The sequence below is a fragment of the Helianthus annuus genome, chromosome 13 (genome assembly GCF_002127325.2).
Source record: "Helianthus annuus cultivar XRQ/B chromosome 13, HanXRQr2.0-SUNRISE, whole genome shotgun sequence".
NCBI lineage: Eukaryota > Viridiplantae > Streptophyta > Magnoliopsida > Asterales > Asteraceae > Helianthus > Helianthus annuus.
The window spans coordinates 4,327,606-4,351,217 of NC_035445.2; the positions used below are offsets into that span (position 1 = coordinate 4,327,606).

General features: G+C 34.9%; 1 protein-coding gene across 1 annotated transcript; it reads right to left on the reverse strand.

Moving 5' to 3' along the window:
• Positions 1-820, reverse strand: LOC110902417 (extradiol ring-cleavage dioxygenase). Its single transcript, XM_022149074.2, has one exon. It carries the CDS (start codon positions 811-813, stop codon positions 1-3), a length of 813 nt encoding a protein of 270 aa, XP_022004766.1. The 5' UTR covers positions 814-820.
• Between the last annotated feature and the right edge of the window lie 22,792 nt (positions 821-23,612).

Genomic DNA, 23,612 nt, shown 5'->3' on the forward strand with positions numbered 1-23,612 from the left:
TTAAACGGGGACCATGAATTTATACGAAGCATAGGAAAACGCAGACCATCCCCAGCTATGGTGGATAAGCTGGCCTTTGGAATTCACACTCGCAGCACCCATCGCAACATGCAAAGGGTAGAAATGGTCGGGCGTTGGGTGCACCATGGTCGCATGTGGAGCCTTCTCCTTGTACTTGTTTACATCTTCATACCTTCCATCAACTAGTGCCTCTTTGAGCCATGTATCAAACTCTTGAGCCCAAGGTTGCACCAAAGTGGTGTCAAATCGCACCTCTTCCAGGTTATGGGTGGTCCCACCCGAACCTACAATAAGCACCCCTTCATTTTTAAGAGGTGCTAACGCCTTACCCATGTTATAATGGTAAGTGGCGTCTTTGTCCGTCTGGATGGACAACTGACAAACTGGAATATCCGCCTCTGGATACATAAGCCTTAGTGGGGACCACGCACCATGGTCAAGCCCTCGATTCTCATCCTTGTCAACCCGCTCGAACCCGGAAGCCATGAGAAGCTCCATGACTCTCTTAGCAAGTTCTGGAGCTCCTGGTGCCGGATACTTGAGCTCGTAAAGACATTCGGGAAAACCTTCAAAATCATATATGGTATCGGATGGGCCGTTGGAGACGGCGTTGACCGTCGGATACGAAGTCTCAAAGTGGCCGAAGATAAGAAGGATGGAAGATGGGCGAATAGGGTGCACCTTTTGTTGGAAGGATTGGAGGAAATGCACTAGAGGAATACATTGTTCTTCGAGGCACAAAGAAGGGGGTCCATGGGATATGTAAAATGTGTCTTGAATTTTCATCGACATGAATATCTTGAAGAATTATCGATGATCAGAACTAATAAAAATGATTAATGATCATGCAAGCCAACTGTTGGATATAGGGATATATAAAGAAAATGAAAACCGACGCTTCAATCGTACGTGCTTATGCTACAACTTTTTTTTAGGGTCTACGTAAAAAAACGAGTTTGAAGACGATCATACTGTCTACAATTTTTCAAGTGGGCTATTCAACATTTGAAGACGATCACAGTGCCATTGATGGAAGTTTACATTATTTTTCACAAGGGTCATGCAGATGAATTAAAAAAAGGACTCCATGTTACATATAGGCAAAATAAATATTAAAAAAAAGGCTAACAAAACTTCACAGTAGGGCTGTCCAAAAAGCTCGCAGCTCGGAGCTCGTTCGAAGCTCGTTCGGATTTAGCTCGGAAAAAGCTCGCTCGATATGGCTCGGTTTGAAAGTGAGCCGAGCCGGCTCGGCTCGGTTAGAAAGTGAGCCAGCTCGCCTCGGCTCGTACTAGACCCGACTTGGCTTACGCGGTAAGTAGGCTAAGTAGATACACCAGCAATCCGTGCGCGGATCATTGGAAGGCTATCACGAGGGTGCTCAGATACATAAGATACACAAGAGATTATGGACTGCATTATACTCGACAACCAGCAGTGATCGAAGGATACACTGATGCAAACTGGATATCGGATAATAAAAATTCCAAATCAACAAGTGGTTACGTGTTTACACTCGGAGGAGCTGCTATTGCTTGGAAGTCTTCTAAGCAAACAGTCATAGCAAGATCCACAATGGAATCTGAATTTATCGCCTTGGATAAGTCAGGCGAGGAGGCGGAATGGCTACGTCAATTCGTGGAATATATTCCAAGATGGCCAAAGCCTTTGCCAGCCATATGTGTACATTGTGATAGCCAATCAGCGATTGGTAGAGCTCAAAGCTTGATGTACAATGGCAGATCAAGGCATATGCGACGTAGACATAACACGATACGACAACTACTCTCAACGGGTGTTATCACAATTGATTATGTGAGATCAGCGGATAACATTGCGGACCCGTTTACAAAAGGCTTAAGCAGAGAGTTAGTAGAAACGTCGTCAAGAGGAATGGGACTAAAGCCCGTGGTAAATGGGAATATGAGGGAAACCTAACTTAGTTGACTGGAGATCCCAAGATCTAAGTTCAATAGGACAACTTAATCATATTACCAAAACGGTCACTGTGGGGGAGTACCCCAAACTAAATAAAAGGGAGTTATATAAACTTCCTAGTCCATTCCAATCAGTGACATTGAAGTGAGGCTAAGCATATTAAGGTTAACGATTTCGGGAAATCAAATAACCATGATGCTTTTAATGATTCATGGGAATCACCTATGTCAGAGAGAAGTGGGGTCGCTTCAAATGGATTTGTGGGGTGCGCAAATACTAGAGCTCTCGCAGAACCAGGCTAGTGTTCCAGGACCATAATAGGACACGACAATGAGGAGTTGGCCAAACCAGGGAGAGTATTGTGTGAAGTGTATTGTCGTTTACACAAATGGGGGTATGTTCAAGGACATCGCGTCTACACACCGCTAGTAAGCTAAGTGCGCTTCACAAAAGAAGGTTCAAAGGCTTCAACCTACCTATCTTGCAATACTCAACTGTCGAAGTTTATCGTTGAAAAGTGTAAGGAAAAGATCCATTTCCATACATGTGGGGGATTGTTGGAAATTTGATGAAAATAGCATTTTTCATGTGGGGGATTGTTGGAAAAATAGGAAAATAGCATTTTTCACAAATATAGGAAAATGACTTTTTCCTATTTTGGACTAGAAATAAATATAATAAAATGAGCGGGTTTTATGTATTTATTTGTGGGTTTATGTTCTATATTGCAAGAGTTTTGCAACGAACTAAACCATGTCCAAAACGGAGCTAAGATGAATGAGATATCGATGCTCAAAGTTGGGTGTTTGGAACATTCAATGCTGAAACTAAAGGGAAAGTAGCACCTTGTCCGACATAGGAGGAGAGATGGAACTTAAATGGGTATTTAAGGTGGAACTCTCCATCCTTATTGTTTCATGGAAGCACACACTAGTGTCCTCGCGAAGGGTGCGGAGCACCCTAACTCGCACTCGCACCCGCTCGCGCGCGCGTGGCGTGGGCAATGTGGCGCTTTGATGGCGCACTTTGCACTTCGCACGCTCGCATCGCCGCTTGAGAGCCGCCTTTGTATTTTTGACCGCGTGCGCGTGGTGGAGCACAAGGGTTGCAAGGAACAAGTGGTAGGTGAGCGCATGACGTGGCAGTCATGCGCATGCGCGCGCGAGTACGCATGGCACGGAGGCGCGCGGTTGCGCGCATGCGCGCATGGCAGTGAGTCAAGTGTAACAATTGTCACTAAAATCCATAATTAGGATGGTAATTAGCTATTAAGGAAACCCTAATTAAGAAACCCAAGTAATTCTGCACTAACCCTAAAATTTCCAGAACAATCGGAATCAGGATCAGGGCCCCTAAAACTCAGGGGGGGATAAACCCTAGCCAACGATTATCTTCATAACTTTCAATCAAAATCGAAAATTGAAAAACTGTCAACACAGCAAGCCTAGTTACACACGTAGCTACCCTATGAACATAGGTTACCACTCACGTAGCGCGACGCCTATAGGGGGTACCCCTCGCGCTACGCGACGGTGTCAAATTTTCAGTATAAATAGAGGGGGTTGGGACTTGAATTCTGTCTTTGGAACGACGTAAATCCGAGTTACGTAGAGCGAGTTATCACAGAAACAGTCCAACACACACACACAATTATCGAAACGCTGCCGCAATCAGGGTAATAACTCGATCGCTATTACGATTCAACGTCCGATCGATTATAACTATCCAACGATAGTCCGGGTGCTGCTCAATTGAGCTTGTACTTTGATTATTCGTCGTGATTTCGACTTGAATATTAGAGTGCTGTTCGAATTCGGACTATGCTCTGTTATTCGTTGTGAATCCGATTGAATTATCGAGTATTGCACTGATTAATCGTTGTGAAGGTTTAATCTCGTGAATTGACGTAATTGCTGTATTAGTTACTAACCTGTGTGTGTGCATTGTGTTAAATTAGGTTTAAGCAAGGCTAATCAGTAGGCTTATATCTATTGCTCGTTAATCTGCAATGTGAGTCATTCTTCTTTTTAAATTGTTTTCTCACAGTTTGTGAGTAAGTATTACAATACCTCAAATTATTTTCAAGGTTATAATTACAGGGATTAAGTCTTTGTAATCACCAAATTACAGCTGGTATGTGGGGTATTGTGCACATTACTGTTATTATCACTCTATGTGAGTGAATATTACTCTATGTGAGTTATTATTACTCTGTGTGAGTACACCGTCACTATTAGGGCAACGGGACCCAATAGTGGTATGACCACAGTCACAGAAATGAATCGAGTGACAAATACCCATTCTTGATAATTGGTTGATAGAAACATTGTAATCGCTCTTAATACTGTAAATTATAACTAACGGGTCGTTTTAGAAAACAGAATGATTCACTCAGTATTTCCCCGCTGACAAAACCTTTTTCAAACATGTTTCAGGTGATCTGTGTGATCCAGGAAAAGTGCAGTAAAGCACTATCAAGCTCAGAGAAGTGGCTCAGTGTAAATAAACCAATAAAACGTGTTTTGAAAAATAAAGATTTCTGTGTGAAATCAACTTATTGTAAATTATGGGATTTATCCCTTAAACTTTGTGTAATATATTAAACGAGCATATTTTACGGATAAAAGATCCTGTTATAAAAAGACTTCCGCTGCCGCATAAATTAAATACCACGGGAACTGCCTCGCGGGCCCCGACTCCGTCCAGGGTGGGTCGGGGAGCCGTGACATCAAGAGGACGCACCGCGCATGGGCGTGCAGACCTGGGCGCGCGCGCACTAGGGTGACTAGCACGCGCGCGCGCAGAAGCTTCCAGCATTGAATGCCAGTGTAGTTTCAGTCCAGCTTCGTAACTAACGAGTTAATAAGCTTTGACTGAGAATTAAATGATGTATTAAATTGCACTGAAGACGTTTAATGCAATTTGAACCTCTCATTTCATTCGTTTTTGGCTGTTTCAAACAGGGAGCTGTATAAATACAGCTCCATACCTTGTTGTAGAGAACACTACGAAAAAACCAGCAACACAACAGCAATACTTCAACTTTCTCTCTACAGAATTCAGATCTTCTCCAGCATTCTTCAAGGTAGCCTTCGGGTTGTAGGCTTTCTCCGGCAGTACGCTGCTCCGGCTGTTGTACCCTAGGAAACAAAACGAGTACTCTTGGGAGACTCGGAATTTGTTTTAAGGGAAGCGTGTTGAACACGTGACTCAGCCACTCTGCTTCTACCCCTTTCTTGTATTTTGATTTATTTCAGTTGTAACTTGTATTGTAATTCTGTTTTCTTTATTTCTTTGTATTGTAATCAACAATAAAAATTTGTTTATTTTATTTAAATTACGCGAACGGTTCCTACATTATATGTATTTAGGCTTGTAATTTGATATCCATGGCATATTTGAATCTTAATTACCTTGCTAATGAACTAATATTGTATTTCATTGAAATTTAAAACTTATTTTCCGTTGTTGAACAAGATTTTGACTTGTAATGTATTAGGATAAACTTATTTTGAATATGTTTTTTTTTAAGTATTGAGTAATATTTTAGGCTACTGAATTTTGAGAGCTATATATTATAATTTTCTTTTTAAAATCGAGCCAAACCAAGCTGAGCCGAGCTCGAGCTTAGATTTTCAGCTCGGTTTAAAATCCAAGCCGAGCCGAGCCAACGCGGTTTATAGGGCTGTAAACGAACCGAACGAACACGAAGAAGGTCATTTCGTTAAGGAAATTAACATGTTCGCGAACGCATACCGAACATAAGTTCATGTTCGTATTCGTTCCTTAAGGAAATTCAATTGTTCACGAACAGTTCGTGAACACTGGTCTCGAACACAAACGAACACAAGCAAATAAAAACGAACGAAAACGGACATTTAACTTGAAAATAAAAAATAAAAACACTGATATCCTTAAACATTATATAAGTAGTTAAACACAAGCATAAAATTATAAATCAAAACACAAGAAGTCTACTACACTAATCAAGTTTAACTAACTTTAGACATAATTATCCCAAAAAATGGTTTAGAATGTCCAAAGTTTAGCTAAGTTAAAAATAGGGTTTCAAGTTCTCAATAGATAAAAGTTTATTATTTTTTTAATATAATCAAACGAACACGAACGAATATGAGCGAACGTAACCGAACATATTACCGAACGTTCACGAACGCAGTCGAACGAACGAGGCACGTGTTCGTGTTCGTGTTCGTTCGCTAAGCTAATCGAACAAACATAAACAAACTTCCCGCCGAACGGTTCACGAACTGTTCGCTGAACGTTCGGTTCGTTTACAGCCCTATCGGTTTATAATCGAGCCGAGCCCGAGTTTACCTTGGCTCGGCTCATGAACAGCCCTACTTCAGAGTGGGTTATTCAACATTTGAAGACGATGAGAGTGCCGTTAATGGAAGTTTACATTATTTTTCATAAGGGCCATGTACATGAATTTAAAATAGGACTCCATGTGACATAGTAACAAGCTGGCAAAACTTCACAGTGGGTTATTCAACATTTGAAAGCCGTTAATGGAAGTTTCTATTTGAATCCTCAAGAGTAATTGAGTTCCATTAAAACGGTCATGTTCTCAGCCCAACTCTTCACCTCCGACCACACTCCGGCAACCTTTGCAACTCCCACCAAGCTCCGATCATCTTCTTCGACAATCTCTGCAACTCCTACCAAACTACGGCAATTTGGGTCCATTCCGCTTGCCACACCACCTCCTCTTTTAATTGATATCAAGAATGTGTGGTTTTTGGTAAAATAAAATAGAGTTAATTACGTAGATGGATCATGTGCCTTATAGCTAGTTTCACCTTTGCGTATTATTTTTTTTAAACAAGTTTAGGTTTATTGGTTTCAATTTTGTAACACCTTTATGTACTAACACCAAAATTATCAATATAGTGACTAAAATACCATTCCATTCTTTTTAATTTTATCAATATAACACTTTTTGGTACTAACACCTAATTTTATTTAAGTTTAAATCAATTTTACAAAATCAATTTTTTATATTTTCATCTTTTTTTATATCTCTTAATTAACATAAAATCTATTTATTTTTTATTTATAAATATAAATTAAAAAATTCAGAAAACGTCCGATCCATTTTTTATTTGTTAATAATATTACTAAATAATACTAGATAAATATCTGACTAATATTATGAATATATAAAAGCTCTTTAAAAGATAAATTAAATAATGAAACAAATGATATAATAAGTATCTAATAAAATCCATAGCAATCTTGAAACACACACAAATATAATATCTGAAAATTAGTTAAATTAATATATCAAGATATGTTGCATAATCGAGAAAAACTATTTAAAAATAACTACAAATAATTTAATATATTTTGTAGTAAAATCGTAAAAATGTATAATATAATCTGATTTGTTTATTATGATAAATTACTTGGCACATTTTGAGACAGTGTGATTAACCATAACGTCTCTATTTTATCTGTGTATCTATGTGTTTAGGAAACATTTTAGTACCGATGAGATACAGTCTTTTATTATTATTGTTATTGGTTTTATATTATTTAATCCCATATATTTAAAATTACAAAAATTAAAACTAAGTTTTATACATTAAACACATGTAATATACGGAGTTTTAACCTAATATCTTAATAATAATTTATTTGTACATTACCAACTATTATTATACCTATTGAATTTTTAATTATTTAAGATTTTAAGCAACTTCTATCATGCTAAATTATTTATCATTTCTTAAAAAAATATATATAAATATTTACTAATAAAAAAAATAAAAAAATAAATAGATTTTATGTTAATTAAGAGATATAATAAAAAGATGAAAATAGAAAAATAGATTTTGTAAAATTGATTTAAACTTAAATAAAATTACGTGTTAGTACCCCAAGATGTTACATTGATAAAATTAAAAAAAATGGAAGGGTATTTTATTCATTATATTGATAATTTTGGCGTTAGTACCCAAAGGTGTTACAAAATTGAAACATAAAATCTAAACCTATTAAAAACATTAGTACCTAAAGGTAAAACTAGCTATAAACCACAGGGTTGATCTGTGTAATTAACTCAATAAAAATTGATATATATTAAAATGATAATATTTTATTGTTTGTATCATATTATTGTAACTAACTAGCAATAAGATCCTTACGCGTTAAGGTGCGGGTACATCACAAACATCCAATGGATTAGTCTAACGTTATGTCTTTCCAAACGTTGACAGAAGAAAGACTGATTTGCACTAGAGGAATACATTGTTCTTTGATGCACAAAGAAAGGGGTCCATGGGATATGTAAAATGTGTCTTCAATTTTCATCGACATAAATATCTTGAAGACTTATTGATGTTCAGAACAAATGAAAATGATTAATGACCATGCAAGCCAACTCGTGGATACGGGGATATATAAAGAAAATGAAAACCCACGCTTCAATCATACTTGCTTATGCTACAACTTTTTTTTTATTGTCTACTTAAAAAACGAGTTTTTCGAGTTTTTAGGACCTGTGCATTGAGGTAGTACTATTGTACCAAACAAAAAATAGACATAAAAATGTTGAACCACATACGTATGTTACGTATGTTACGGAGTTTTAACTTGCTGAATTTAGATCGAATCGTAAAACATTATCGTGAAATAGTATAACTAAATAACCTTTCCAAATTATTTAAAATATTATGTTGTTCAAAAAGACACTGAAGCGTTCATAAAAAAGCTCTTAAACATAGATTTTAACAGTTAAACTAAACTAAATGTAAGACCCTTAGTCCATTTATACGATTTTCATATAGGTTTTGACTATGATTATTTAATTATGCTTACACATACATTACTAATTAAGCATTTCTTAAAAACTTTTAAGAATTTACACAATTTAAGATTTTGTAAAACATTTGCCGTTTAAAAATGTGACGACAAATCATTTCGCGAAAGCTTGAATCTTGATTGTGTTCGATTCTTTATCGAGCTTGATCGTCCTCCGGCACCGCATATTAAAGCTACCATTCATAAAAACATGATTTGTTTTAGTCATCTGATGTTTAAAACGAGTCTAAACGAGTTCGCAACGCAAAACAAACAATACAGCAGCTTCGGCTGAGTTTGATACCCGTCGCGTGCCGCGACGGGATTTGACACCTTTATCGTGTGCCGCGACGGCTGTCCTGTGCCGCGACCACAAAGCTTGTGGCCGTCGCGTTCCGCGAGGCCTTTGTTTCGATAGAAAGATTGCAGCCAGATGCTGCATTTTCCAGCCAAACCCATTTTTACGAAAACGAGCATAACTTGCTCATTTTTTTATCCGATTTGACCCGCGTTTCTTCCTACGTGATCGTAATTTAATTCTCCATCATATGGAGTTAACATCCTACATTCGGATTAACAAAATTTTATACTTTTAAGCCTTCGGCTTAAAATGTAGTTAATAACTTTTGACCCGTTTATGTATTAATCAAACAAACATGTTGTTTGATCCCAATTTCTTATGAACCTTATATTTTTGATATTGTCTATCATATTAGGTTCAAATCCCGGGTTTATATACATTCTTAAACCCGTTTTAAATAAAATGCTTATTTTGACCCGTTAAGGGTATTTAAGCATTTTTCCGCATAATTCGTGCTCCATTACTTCCTAGCATCTTATTTCCACATTACTTATCAATCTATCTTCCACCACCACTATAATTGTGGCGATTTAATGTGGGGATTTAAATAATCCGAGTTTTACCCCTCGGATCATTATTTTACGGCAAAGACTCCTATAGAGTCATTTGATGAAAGATTTATATCTTTCAGTTTTCATAGTATTCTAAGTATTTATTTAATAAAACTCGTTTTCAAACAACCTTTAAAGGTCGTTTACACAATTTAGCTTACAAGGGCGTTTTGGTCCATTTTAGCCTTTCATTTACGATGAAGGACTTTCGAAAGCATGTCTAACCCAAAATCCCCCTTTTTAGCTATGATTTGGTTTGAAAAATCATTATATTTTCAAATCACAATGACCATCATTTGAATCATTCGGTTTACTCATTAAAGTAACGAAATGTCTATTTTGACTTCATTTAACTCTCAATGAACCTTTCGTTCCAAATGAGTCGTTAACCTATTACACATACCTGGCTCGGATCAATATATTGACCCATTTCAATATCTTGCCTTAATAGTCGCTACGTAATAGTGATGCAAATATCCATTCGATATTTATTCCTATAATCATACAACTCGACAAACCATTAGTCGATATTGTCAAAGGTTGATATTTTCACCTTTTGACCCTTTTTGTCTAAATGACCGTGTATTTTTGCGAGATGAGTTTATTATCATCTCGTCTACCTGACTCGCACCGGTTTACACCGTACGGTCATTTTACTTATAAACCAATTTCTTAACTCTTTTGACCCATTATGGCTTACGCCATAAAGTGCCTTTCAAAAACTAACGGTCATCGTCAACGTGTGATCGTATTACCGTTTTACCCTTATTATTTATGTTGGTTTACCCTATAAGGTAACCACTTGAAACTCTTTATTTATTAGTCATTGCATGACTAAATAATCATATTAGCTCTTTTTAACCATTCAACATGGTTTATCATTATTGTCTTTTGTTTCGAACCGCACACGTCGTGTCGAAACATCATAATTCAAACATGACTTTCTATTATTCATAACCTATAAACATGACTATTCCATCCTACGATCTTTATGTCGAAATTATCATTCCATCATATAAAAGGTCATTTTGACTTTTAAAAAGTCAAACCGCCTATTGACAAAAGTAATTACATGATGTAGCTTAACTACTCGTTTTATTACTTTGCCACTATACGGTAAGCATCCTTATTATGCTACCGTTTTAACTACTTATGAAATCAAGTTATTGTAATCGAATTTCATTCGATTAACACATGATGATATCAAACATCATTTTGATCATAATATATCATCATTTTCATTTTATCATACTAATCCCTTTCCTAGCAAGTATGATCATGTACTTAAACACACAATTTGTTCAACTATTTCCTGATTACTATCAGATATGATGATTCTAATCATAATTATATCATCAAATTCATCATATGATTAATACCCACTTATCCTAGTGTGGTAATTCATCAAATCATTCAATTCATAGCATCATATGTATAATTTTCACTTAGGGTTTTGTTCCTAAGCAAGTATACATCACTAATTAAATCATAGCTTCAATAATTCATTCATAATTCACGATTATGATGATTATTCAAATTTCACAACTTCATAAATCATCAAAATTTGACATACCTTATGATCCCCTAGCTTGGGTGATCATTAATTCACGTTCAATTGTGAATTTAGACTTCGTTTGAGCCTTCAATTCGATGATTTTGTGGTGATTAGGGTTTTGAACTCCTAGGGAGTTCTTCTTGGTCAAACAGAACACACATATGTGTGTGTTTTATTTTAAAGTTCTTTTTATTAAATAAACTTTCAAGTTTATCCACTTTGGCCCCTCATGTTTGGTTAGTTTATTAAGTAGGCCACAACCCACTTAATTTCAATAATGTTCCCTCTAATTAACTAGGTTAAACATTCCTAGTTAACTTAGTGGGTCTGGGGAATTTATGACTCACTTTATATTAAGTCCCGTTAACTCGGGCCTTCTATAAACTTTATTTCCCATAAGCATTATTTTTCCCTTTTTATTAAATATTAGATTTAGTTATATAAATTCTAATATTTTTCTGGTTAATTTTACCACTAGCGGTAATTTACCCAACTTTTAGTATTAACGTGGTTTGATTACCAAACCCGTTTTCGGAGTGTTACAAGTCTACCCCCTTAAAGAGGTTTCGTCCTCGAAACCTTTTCTTTCATATTTCATTGAGTTTTAAACTCAATGCATTTGACCTGAGTAATCTTTTAATCATTACTCATACTTTAACCAATTATTAGTACTACCAGAAAAGTATGGTAATATCTTTTTGGTTACAAATCATTGTGCGTCTTTCATACAAAATAACGCAACTCCAAATAACGAAATTTCGTTATTTTTAACCAGCTTGGTTAACTTAGCAAAATCCATTGCTTTTATACTTTCGGACTCTTTATGAATCCGTTATTTTAACCTGTTCAGAGGTCTTTAGTGAAATCTTTCACTTTTAACAAACAAACTCTTTTTTTTTGAATTGACTTCCCGACACTTCGCTTGGGTTGTTTCATGATTCCTCAAAATAGGTGATCAATATTTTCTGTTAGTGAGGTCTCATGGGCCGTCACTTTTATTTTGTATCTATATACTTTTGTTGTTTACTTGACCGAGTCGTCAACTTAGCCATTTAATCATGTAAATCTATTGATTTTGTTTATTCCACGTTATCCTCATAATAAATAGCGTACTATCTAAATTCTTAATTTGAATTTCGACCTTCACCAGTCTCACTAACTCGACTTATTAGTCCAGTTACTTTATACCCATCGCTCGGGCTATAATGTGATTATACTTCACATTACTTTTCTTGACCGTGATTGTGTCACGTCATGTTTAAGTTTATGTCAACTTTTCAATTTCAAAAACATTGCTTTTTGAATATATCGTCTTGCACCTATCAGTGTCAAGGCCTGTATCTTTAATATTTACTATTTAAATTCCTATCAGAATTCATGTTTATAAAAACGTTATTTATTACTAAAACTGAAGTTTTAGTTTAGCATCTTCTCTTTAACTTTTGCCAATTATCCATACCAGGATATTGACAGTTAAGAATTTATTCTTTTGTAGTCTTGGTTTTACGCGAGGATTCTCAACTGGTCCCTCGCTGTCGAAGTAACCCGTAGGTTCTTTCACTTTGCCTCGTGGGCTATTTCTTTAGGCTTTTACCTTGTTAAGGCAAGGCCCTTATAGTTCATTTCTTTTTATTTATGCTCCCAAGGGTCATTTTGGTTCCGTAGACCTTTTCTTACTCATGTCATTCTTAAATTATATATTTGGTGTCAAGGAACCTTATTTATGTTTGAAAATCCATTGGTTTCAAGTTTAAGATCCGTTAACCTTGACTGTAGTTCGTGACTACAATCGTTTTATTTCGGATCATTCTCCTGACTCTATGAATTCTCACGTCATTTATGCGTCAGTTCATCTTATGCTCACCGTTATCTGGTTTGCATATATTCGTATTTGATTATGTCCCATTACCGGGCTCATTATTCTTTTGCGTTTAACGCTACCGTTATCCGGCTTGCGCTAACTTATACCATCCGGCATTATATTGTATTCAACCCGTTTGACTTGTTAATGTGAAATCCATCACTTATAAACAATCAAACTTCATTCTTTAGTCAACCCGTTCAACCTCAAAATAGTTGAACATATTTATTCAAAATTTCTATTTACGAAATTTTATAGTCTTTTAGTGGTAACTCATAATCCGAGTCCTTTGACTTTCAATCCGCGTTCCCGTCTTTTGGTTTACGCATGTGTTTAATTTCCTACCCATCAATCGGGTGATTTACCGAAGTCATTATTAATCCAACCCTTTAGGTATGCATTAAGATTTCGTTTTGACTTGTTTGGTTGTCTTAGCGAAATCCATCACTTTATTTAACCAAACCTTTATTCTTTATGTGACCATGCTTGATGGTCTTTTAATTTCTGAATGATGATTATTATCATCATCCTTTCTTTACTACGACCAAAGTCAATGACTTCGATCTTCTTTTTGTATGGGCAATGCCTTCGTTTCTATGACCTCGCGGGTCATTTATAATTTGGTTTTACATGCCCTTTTTTGTCAACCATGACTTTTTCGTCCAAAATGACTTATTTCATGAATTCCCTTGGGTCATTTATTTCTATGCGCGCCATACTTCGTTTTTATGATTCCCTCGAAAACCATGTATACGAGTATGCCCAGAAGATTTCTTGACCCCAAGTTTCTTTTAACTTTTTCATTCGTCTCGACCTTACCACATCGGACATAACTGTGCTCATTATAATAAGCTCATGGTATCATGTGTTCACTACTTACTTGGCCAGAGTAAACGATCACACATGGTACACATGACCTTATTATAATTACCACATCACGTCCCATGTAAGTAATCTCTCGATTTATTTTAATTGATAAAACTTTATTTAATTGCCAATTAACAATTTCTAGTTTTACCCGTTTTATCCTTAAACATATAAAATGTCCCTTTTTATAACCATTTATACAATCATATTCGTTGATGTGATCATTACTTTTCTCAATTGGATTTTTACTGAGAATACTTACTTGGATGATTACTTTCGTCCAAGTTTATATTTAAACTAATTAAATTCAGTTATTGTCTTATTATTCACGACTGTGAATAATACATATCTCTACTGAATTTCTCTTGGAAACGTCATCCTGGATAGGTAACCTATCCAGGTTTTCCAAGCTTCATATTCCATATGCAACTGTCATTCAGTATGTGTTTGTTGCATATTTCTGTTTATGCTATAAGTTTAAGACGTGTACCTTGTAGATACTTGCCCTGATAAACTTCCCTTGTTGTTCGATCTCTCATTCGAGATCGTTTCTCGATTCCAGTCTTTAGCGTGTATGACTTACTTATCATACTTCAGACCATTTCTTTATCGTATCGATACTTCTTTAGGCTCTCATCATCTTCGGATGAGAGGGTCCTTTAACTAAATCGGATACAAAGATTAGTAACATTTATCATTAATAAGCGCCCGTACTCTACTACAAGGCTTTCTACGACACATGTTTACACACGTAATTCGTTTAACTATATACGTCTTTTATCGCTTTATTTAGGGTAACGTGTTTTACACGATAACCCTATGTGTTGTTTTCAACACTTTACATGCTAGATCGTTAATGTATTGAATAACTTACCGGATTTTGCGATCAAGTCTCAAACCGAACACTTTACTCCTTAACCTGGAGCTCTGATTACCAACTTGTAAGACCCATAGGACATTTATACGATTTTCATATAGTTTTCGACTATCATTATTTAATTATGCTTACACATACATTACTAATTATGCATTTCTTAAAAACTTTTAAGAATTTACACAATTCAACATTTTGTAAAACATTCCCGTTTAAAAATGTACGACAAATCATTTCGCGGAAGCTTGAATCTTGATTGTGTTCGGTTCTTTATCGAGCTTGATCATCCTCCGGCACCTCATATTAAACCTACCATTCATAAAAACATGAATTGTTTAAGTCATATGATGTTTAAAACGAGTCTAAACGAATTCGCAACGCAAAACAAACAATACAGCAGCTTCGACTGAGTTTGATACCCGTCACGTGCCGCGACGGGATTTGACACATTTGTCGCGTGCCACGAGGCCTTTGTTTCAACAGAAAGATTGCAGCCAGATGCTGCATTTTTCAGCCAAACCCATTTTTACGAAAACGTGCATAACCTGCTCATTTTTTATCCGATTTGACTCACATCTCTTCCTACGTGATCGTAATTTAATTCTCCATCATATGGAGTTAACATCCTACATCCGGATTAACAAAATTTTAGACTTTTAAGCCTTCGGCTTAAAATGTAGTTACTAACTTTTGACCCGTTTATGTATTAATCAAACAAACATGTTGTTTGATCCCAATTTCTCATGTACCATATATTTTCGATATTGTCTATCATATTAGGTTCAAATCCCAGGTTTATATACATTCTTAAACCCATTTTAAATAAAATGCTTATTTTGACCCGTTAAGGGTATTTAAACATTTTTTTCCGCATAATTTGTGCTCCATTACTTCCTAGCATCTTATTTCCACATTACTTATCAATCGATCTTCCACCACCACTATAATTGTGGCGGATTTAACGTGGGGATTTATATAATCCGAGTTTTACCCCTCGGATCATTATTTTACAGCAAAGACTCCTATAGAGTCATTTGACCAAAGATTTATATCTTTCACTTTTCATACTTATTCTAAGTATTTATTTAATCATAAAACTCGTTTTCAAACAACCTTTAAAGGTCGTTTGCACAATTTAGCTTACAAGGGTGTTTTGGTCCATTTTAGCCTTTCATTTACGATGAAGGACTTTTGAAAGCATATTTAACCCAAATCCCTCTTTTTAGCTATGATTTGGTTTGAAAAGTCATTATGTTTTCAAATCACAATGACCATCATTTGATTCTGTTTACTTATTAAAGTAACCAAATATCTATTTTGACTTCATTTAACTCTCAATGAACCTTTCATTCCAAATGAGTCGTTAACCTATTACACATACCTGGCTCGGATCAATATATTGACCCATTTCAATACCTTGTCTTAATAGCCGCTAAGTAATAGCGATGCAAATATCCATTCGATATTTATTCCTATAATCATACAACTCGACAAACCATTAGTCGATATTGTCAAAGTGTGATATTTTCACCTTTTGACCCTTTTTATCTAAATGACCGTGTATTTTTGCGAGATGAACTTATTATCATTTCGTCTACCTGACTCGCACCGGTTTACACCGTACGGTCATTTTTCTTATAAACCAATTTCTTAACTCTTTTGACCCATTATGGCTTTCGCCGTAAAGTGCCTTTCAAAAACTAACGGTTATCGTCAACGTGTGATCGAATTACCATTTTACCCTTATTATTTATGTTGGTTTACCCTATAAGGTAACCACTCGAAACTCTTTATTTATTAGTCATTGCATGACTAAATAATCATATTAGCTCTTTTTAACCATTCAACATGGTTTATCATTATTGTCTTTTGTTTCGAACCGAACATGTCGTGTCGAAACATCATAATTCAAACATGACTTTCTATTATTCATAACCTATAAACCAATAGGTATTCAATAAATAGAGTGTAAGCTTTACTTACCTAGCATCCAGATTATGATTTTCCTTCATTCTTGATTCGTTTGACCCGCTTCCTTCCCAAGCTTTCACCTAGCTCGTCAAGCGTCAAACTATCATTGTAATTTGTAAGATGGTTAGACTCGTCATAATCATTCACGACAATTCCATCCTACGATCTTTATGTCGAAATTATCATTCGATCATATAAAAGGTCATTTTGACTTTTAAAAAGTCAAACTGCCTATTGACAAAAGTAATTACACGATGTAGCTTAACTACTCGTTTTATTACTTTGCCACTATACGGTAAGCATCCTTATTATGCTACCGTTTTAACTACTTATGAAATCAAGTTATTGTAATCGAATTTCATTCGACTAACACATGATGATATCAAACATCATTTTGATCATAATATATCATCATTTTCATTTTATCATACTAATCCCTTTCCTAGCAAGTATGATCATGTACTCAAACACACAATTTGTTCAATTATTTCCTGATTACTATCAGATATGATGATTCTAATCATAATTATATCATCAAATTCATCATATGATTAATACCCACTTATCCTAGTGTGGTATTTCATCAAATCATTTAATTCATAGCATCATATGTATAATTTTCACTTAGGGTTTTGTTCCTAAGCAAGTATACATCATTAATTAAATCATAGCTTCAATAATTCATTCATAATTCGCGATTATGATGATTATTCAAATTTCACAACTTCATAAATCATCGAAATTTGACATACCTTATGATCCCCTAGCTTGGGTGATCATTAATTCACGTTTAATTGTGAATTTAGACTTCGTTTGAGCCTTCAATTTGAGGATTTTGTGGTGATTAGGGTTTTGAACTCCTGGGGAGTTCTTCTTGGTCGAACAGAACACACATATGTCTGTGTTTTGTTTTAAAGTTCTTTTTATTAAATAAACTTTTAAGTTTATCCACTTTGGCCCCTCATGTTTGGTTAGTTTATTAAGTAGGCCACAACCTACTTAATTTCAATAATGTTCCCTCTAATTAACTAGGTTAAACTTTCCTAGTTAACTTAGTGGGTCTGGGGAATTTATGACTCAGTTTATTTAAATCCCGTTAACTCGGGCCTTCTATAAACTTTGTTTCCTAAAAGCATTCTTTTTCCCTTTTTATTAAATATTAGATTTAGTTATATAAATCCTAATATTTTCCGGGTTAATTTTACCACAAACGATAATTTACCCGTCTTTTAGTATTAACGTGTTTTGATTACCAAACCCGTTTTCTGAGTGTTACACTAAACTTCAAATATACGATAAAAATGCAAATTTGGGATATTATAAGGATCTAAGTAAAAATAACCCAAATTAATAAATTATGCATCTCCTCACATAGCCTTTTCAATATTAATATTAATCACATAGATCATTTTATTTCTGTTTTTCTTTTAAATTCAATAAGGTTTTAAGCTAATAACTTTAATGACTAATGAAGTAAACTGATTTGAGATTAACCAATACCGCGGTATTATTATTACTAGTTTTTTTACGGTGTGTGTTGCGGCGAAACCGATCAAATGATAATGTAAAATGAAACATGTTGTTTAGAAAGTCAGACCATTAGAACGGTTTAGTTTATCATCGAAGCGTTTTATGATACCAAACAAATACTTTATTTTGAGTACAACTTCGTTTTTAACAAAACTTATAACGGAATGTCGAGAGAAAAAATCAAGCACAACTACGTATTTAAATTTTTAGAAAAAAAGTTATAAACATAAATTAATAAAGAAATATCAAATTAATTGATAAATTAATATATGTTCTAAAAAAAGAAAAAAGAATTATAACTATATGGTAAAGGAAATTTATGGTTTTAAAAAAGGGAAAAAATAAAAAATATGTAAAAAAATGGTAAAGGAAATATATGGTTTTAGAGAAGGGAAAAAATAAAAAAAATATGTTATTATAAGTAAATATAATAATAAAGTATTATAATATATTAAATAAAAAATAATAAAAAACTATATATTATTATAAAAATAAAGTTACTATTCATCATCCTTCGTCAACAATATATCTATAATATAATTGGAACTGGAACTAAAAATTATACATTATACATATTAAAAGTAAGTCTGCATGAACAGTAATCAAATGTTTTTATAATATTGTTTTATAATTTTGATTGTTTTATTAGTTAATTGATTTTATTAGATAGATATCGATTTCGTTTTATTACAGTACGAGTACGATATACGCATTCGGTATAGAAATTAACATATGTTTTATATCGATAAAAAATGATAAAAACGAACACCGATACCAGCACCGATGTTGTTCAAACGCTATCAATCGGTTGAGAATCACGGTAGTTGTGCCAATATTCATTTATCATCGCAGACAAAGTGGATAAAATGAAAAAACAAATGAAACCAGAAAGTATAAAAATGAATTCAGATACCGTGATATAGCGATATAGTGTCAGTTTATTGAAAGAGAACACAATAAAATAAATATGGGTATCGAAACCGTTAGGTGTCAATTTATAGAACGCAAATGAATCGAATCGAACCGAGTTGAACTGATGTCAACAGAACATCAATATCTGTATCGATATTCGTTTTTAATTGTTTCTGATCGATGTAAAGTTTTCTCTTTCAATTACAATAGCGAGTATCGGTATTGTAATGAGCCAAACTGATACCAACAAATTCCTGCCGCAAAGCGCGGAGGAATATCACCAGTTCAAATTATTTATAACTTCTTTGATAAGGTTTTAAACTAACAACCTTAATGATAATAAATTATTTTATACCAAATTTCAATGGATGTCATTTACCTTTTAAAATATCATGAATCATCCTTTACGTTTTAAAAACCTTGCATGATTTGTCCTTTGACACTAACCCAATTAAAGTTTTCAGTTAAGTTTTTGTTTACCTCTTAATGAGTCTTTTAACGGTTCAGACCTCTTACTGGTTCAACACTTAATGGTTCAGACTGTTTGTTTCGTCAGCAGATGTCTGAATGGTTCAGACATTTGCCTCTGAATGGTTAAGTATTATACAGAGTCTGAATGGTTAAGACCTCTAATCTGAATTGGTCAGATATTTGTCTCTGAAGGGTTAAGCATTATACTGGCTCTTAATAGTTCAGGCCTCTTACTAGTCATTTTATCCATTTATTTAAAAAAAGGTATATTAAAAATAAAACAAAATGAATTTAAAAAAAAACAAGATAAAAGCACTTCCTCTCTAATCACCATAAAAATGAGTAAACTACCCTTAGGTGACAATGAAATTTTTAACCAGATTAGTGTTAAAGGATAAATCATGTAATGTTTTTAAAACGTAAAGGATGATTCTTGACATTTTTAAAGATGAAGACTATCCACTGAAATCTGATATACCTAGAGAACAAAAAATGCAAATTTACCCTTAAACATATGCTAGAAAGCATACTAAGATCAAAACTGAGTTAAATAAAAAGTCATACGTTTTACTATAATAAATTTTAAAAACCAAGATTTATTATTAATATGATTAATGGTACTCCCCACTTATAGTCTAGTGGTAAGAGGCTTGAGTTCTTCGGTGGAGACCCAAGTTCGATCATCGCTTGTGTCACTTTTGATGGATTAAGATAATGAAGGATTTGAGCTAGGTCTTGTACGAGATTGTCAGTTTGAATCTCGAGCCTACCCGGTTTTCGTCCCACCGTGTGTTACGCCAGAAAGTTATGCTCTTGTGGTGGCACAACGACCAACAAGTGGCAGTCGGCGGTATGATTTCCTAGGGGGAACGCCTAAGCCAATCTCTGAAGCCAGTGTGTGCCTGGTTAAGACAACATAGTCTGTCCGGAGTGGGGCAACGACACTCTCCAATTTGAAGAGTGTGGTGGCTCAACACAAGAAAGTCAGCGTTCCAAAACACGAGATTAATGGTAATATGGTTATCGGTATTTGGTAGGAATCCCCAATTTAATAATGTCCATTATTTTTATCAAATTTGAAAGCTATTAATGAAAAACACCCTTTTAAAATTAATGAGTTTTAAAATGATATAATATTTCCATGAGTAAACTGCCATTTTGGTCCCTGTAGTTTGGGCATTTTTTTTATTTTAGTCCAAATCTCAAACTTTTTTAAATCTGGGTCCTTGTGGTTTCACTTTTATTGCCATTTTAGTCCGAAATTCAAAAACCCTCTTTTATGACTGTTGCAACCTGCCTATTTTGTCTTTTTGTTCAGGGGCAATTTTGTCCATCTGATTTTAATATAACATATTAATAATTAATAAACTAAATTAAATATACATAATTCATTTATACCCTTATTTAACCATCATCTTCCCCCATTTAACCATCATCCTCCCTAAAAAAAACCCTAACCCACAAAATCGAAGCAGATCATCTTCCCAAAAAAAACCCTAATCCCACAACGAATCCCCTGCAACGACAATGGTGGTTTGCACATGTGGAGCCTCAACCTGGGCAACGTCGATTTCATCGCTATAGATTCATTGAAACAGTAGAAATAAGATAGTTCTATTGTTCGTTTGGAAGGTAAACCAAATCTAATAATTTTATAGAACAGTTTGATAACAACAGTTAGATTATGTGGCAAAATTAGTAATGGAAAAATGTTGCTGGTTTCACTTGGAGTTATGCTTTATACAGAAATAACTACAAGTTAGGAAGCGTACTGAATATTGTTTTTCTAAGGGGCTGTTTGGTAGCCTCTGAATGGTCATTAAGAGGCTACATCTTAATGAAACCATTAAGAATTTTACCAATGAGAAGGTAGAAGAATGTGACATGTGATGATTTACCATTCAGAGGTTATCTCTTAACCATTCAGACTTGAGGTTACCTCTTATTCATTCAGATGTTTTAAACCATTAAGAGGTAGCCTCTGAATGGTCATTAAGAGGCTACCAAACGCCCCTAAATTTTATTTGATTAAGGTGTGAATTTGAACTATAGAGTGCAGGGCAAAGCCAGATAAGTGCAGATAGTGGTAACTTAATGTCAATGGAACCGGCTTTTGGGGATTCGCGCCACTGGTAAGACGTATTCTGGCTAGGAATATTTCTTTTACATTTGATTTTAGTAGGTCTTGCACTCGGGGTACTCGGGATTAACAGATTTAGAAAGAAAGATAGGCTTAACATAGATCAATACACAAACAGATTCATCGGAAACCAAGCTGATTTAACCGAAGACTACTGGCCACTATACGCTATTGCCGCTGCGTTGCAGGGAATTCGTTGTGGGATTAGGGTTTTTTGGGGAAGATGATCTGCTTCAATTTTGTGGGTTAGGTTTTTTTGGGAGGATGATGGTTAAATAGGGGAAAATGATGGTTAAATAAGGGTATAAAGGAATTATATATATTTAATTTAGTTTATTAATCTAACTTATAATAAAAGACTTCAAATAATGACACATGACATTCTCTTCTTTAACCTCATAAATTTTATTTATAATTATTTAATAAATTTCTTTTAATATTAATATTAATAACTAATATATAGATATCATTTATTTTTATTCTTATCTTTATCTAAGATTAATAAATAACTTCAATTTTGCAATTTAGACCCTTTGATTTTTTTTACTTATAACCCAAAGTTTTTCATCTTTTGCAATTTAATCCCAACTCTTTTTTATTTTCAACACCATACTTATCATCTTGCCCAAGTTTTTTATTTCGTTCTAAATTTTGTAAGTAATGCACCGCAACATGCGTGTGGGGTTCAACATTTTTTTCGTATATTTTTTCCCGTTTGACTGGCCCGTCGCAGCACATCTATTTTTCTCCGTTTAACAAGTTCGACCAAAGCGCGGGTCCTGGAATGACGTGGTTATTTTTTCTATGTTTTACGTTTCGGTTTAATTTCTCTGCAACGAGCGTTCGTGATTCAAAGATTTTACGTCTGCTTTTCGCTCGGCGTTATTTTTTTACTATTTAATTTGTTTTTACGAGCTTTTCCGGTGTTGGTGGTCGCTGACAGTAGTATAGCATTGGTACTACTTGATACAGTTTTACAACAACCGTTGCAACGCAGGGGCTTAATACTAGTCATTAATATGTTATATTAAAATCAGATGGACAAAATTGCCCCTGAACAAAAAGACAAAATAGGCAGGTTGTAACAGTTAAAAAAAAGTGTTTTTGAATTTTGGACTAAAATGACAATAAAAGTGAAACCACAGGGACCCATATTTAAAAAGTTTGATATTTGAACTAAAATGACAAAAGTGTCTAAACCACAGGGACCAAAATGACAGTTTACTCTATTTCCATACTTATCTTCTCTACACATTCTCTATTCTGTATTTCTCTTTCTACACCATCCCCATCTAAACTACACCATCACAAAAGGCCACTGTCATCACCTAACCGGCATCACTATACCACCACCACCTAACCGGCATCGTCTTTTTTTCCTTCCCCATCGATTCTCTATCTTCAAAAACCTAAACTTTTTTCTTTCTCTCCCTAAGACTGGAGGGTATGGGGGCCGGCCCTGCCCCGGCTAGCCCCGACGCCGGACCCCTACACCGCCCCCCGGAGCCTCGTCCCGTCTTCCCCGTCCTCCAGCCGACGACCAAGCCGGGCCTCTTTCTCTTTCCTCTCTCTTCGTTCTCTCTCCTCTCTCTCTCTAAAATCAAATAAATTTAATATTTTTTATTGTTTTTATAAATAGAGTGGGGCCCTATCCTCCACACCCTTGGTCCATCCCCACTAGGCCCATCCTCACTCTCGATGACGTGGCATCTTACGTGGCGGCCTATCCCCTTGGGGA

What these genes read in the sequence shown, in the direction of transcription:
- LOC110902417 (XM_022149074.2), bottom strand. Translation starts at nt 813, where the DNA reads ATGTCGATGAAAATTCAAGACACATTTTACATATCCCATGGACCCCCT.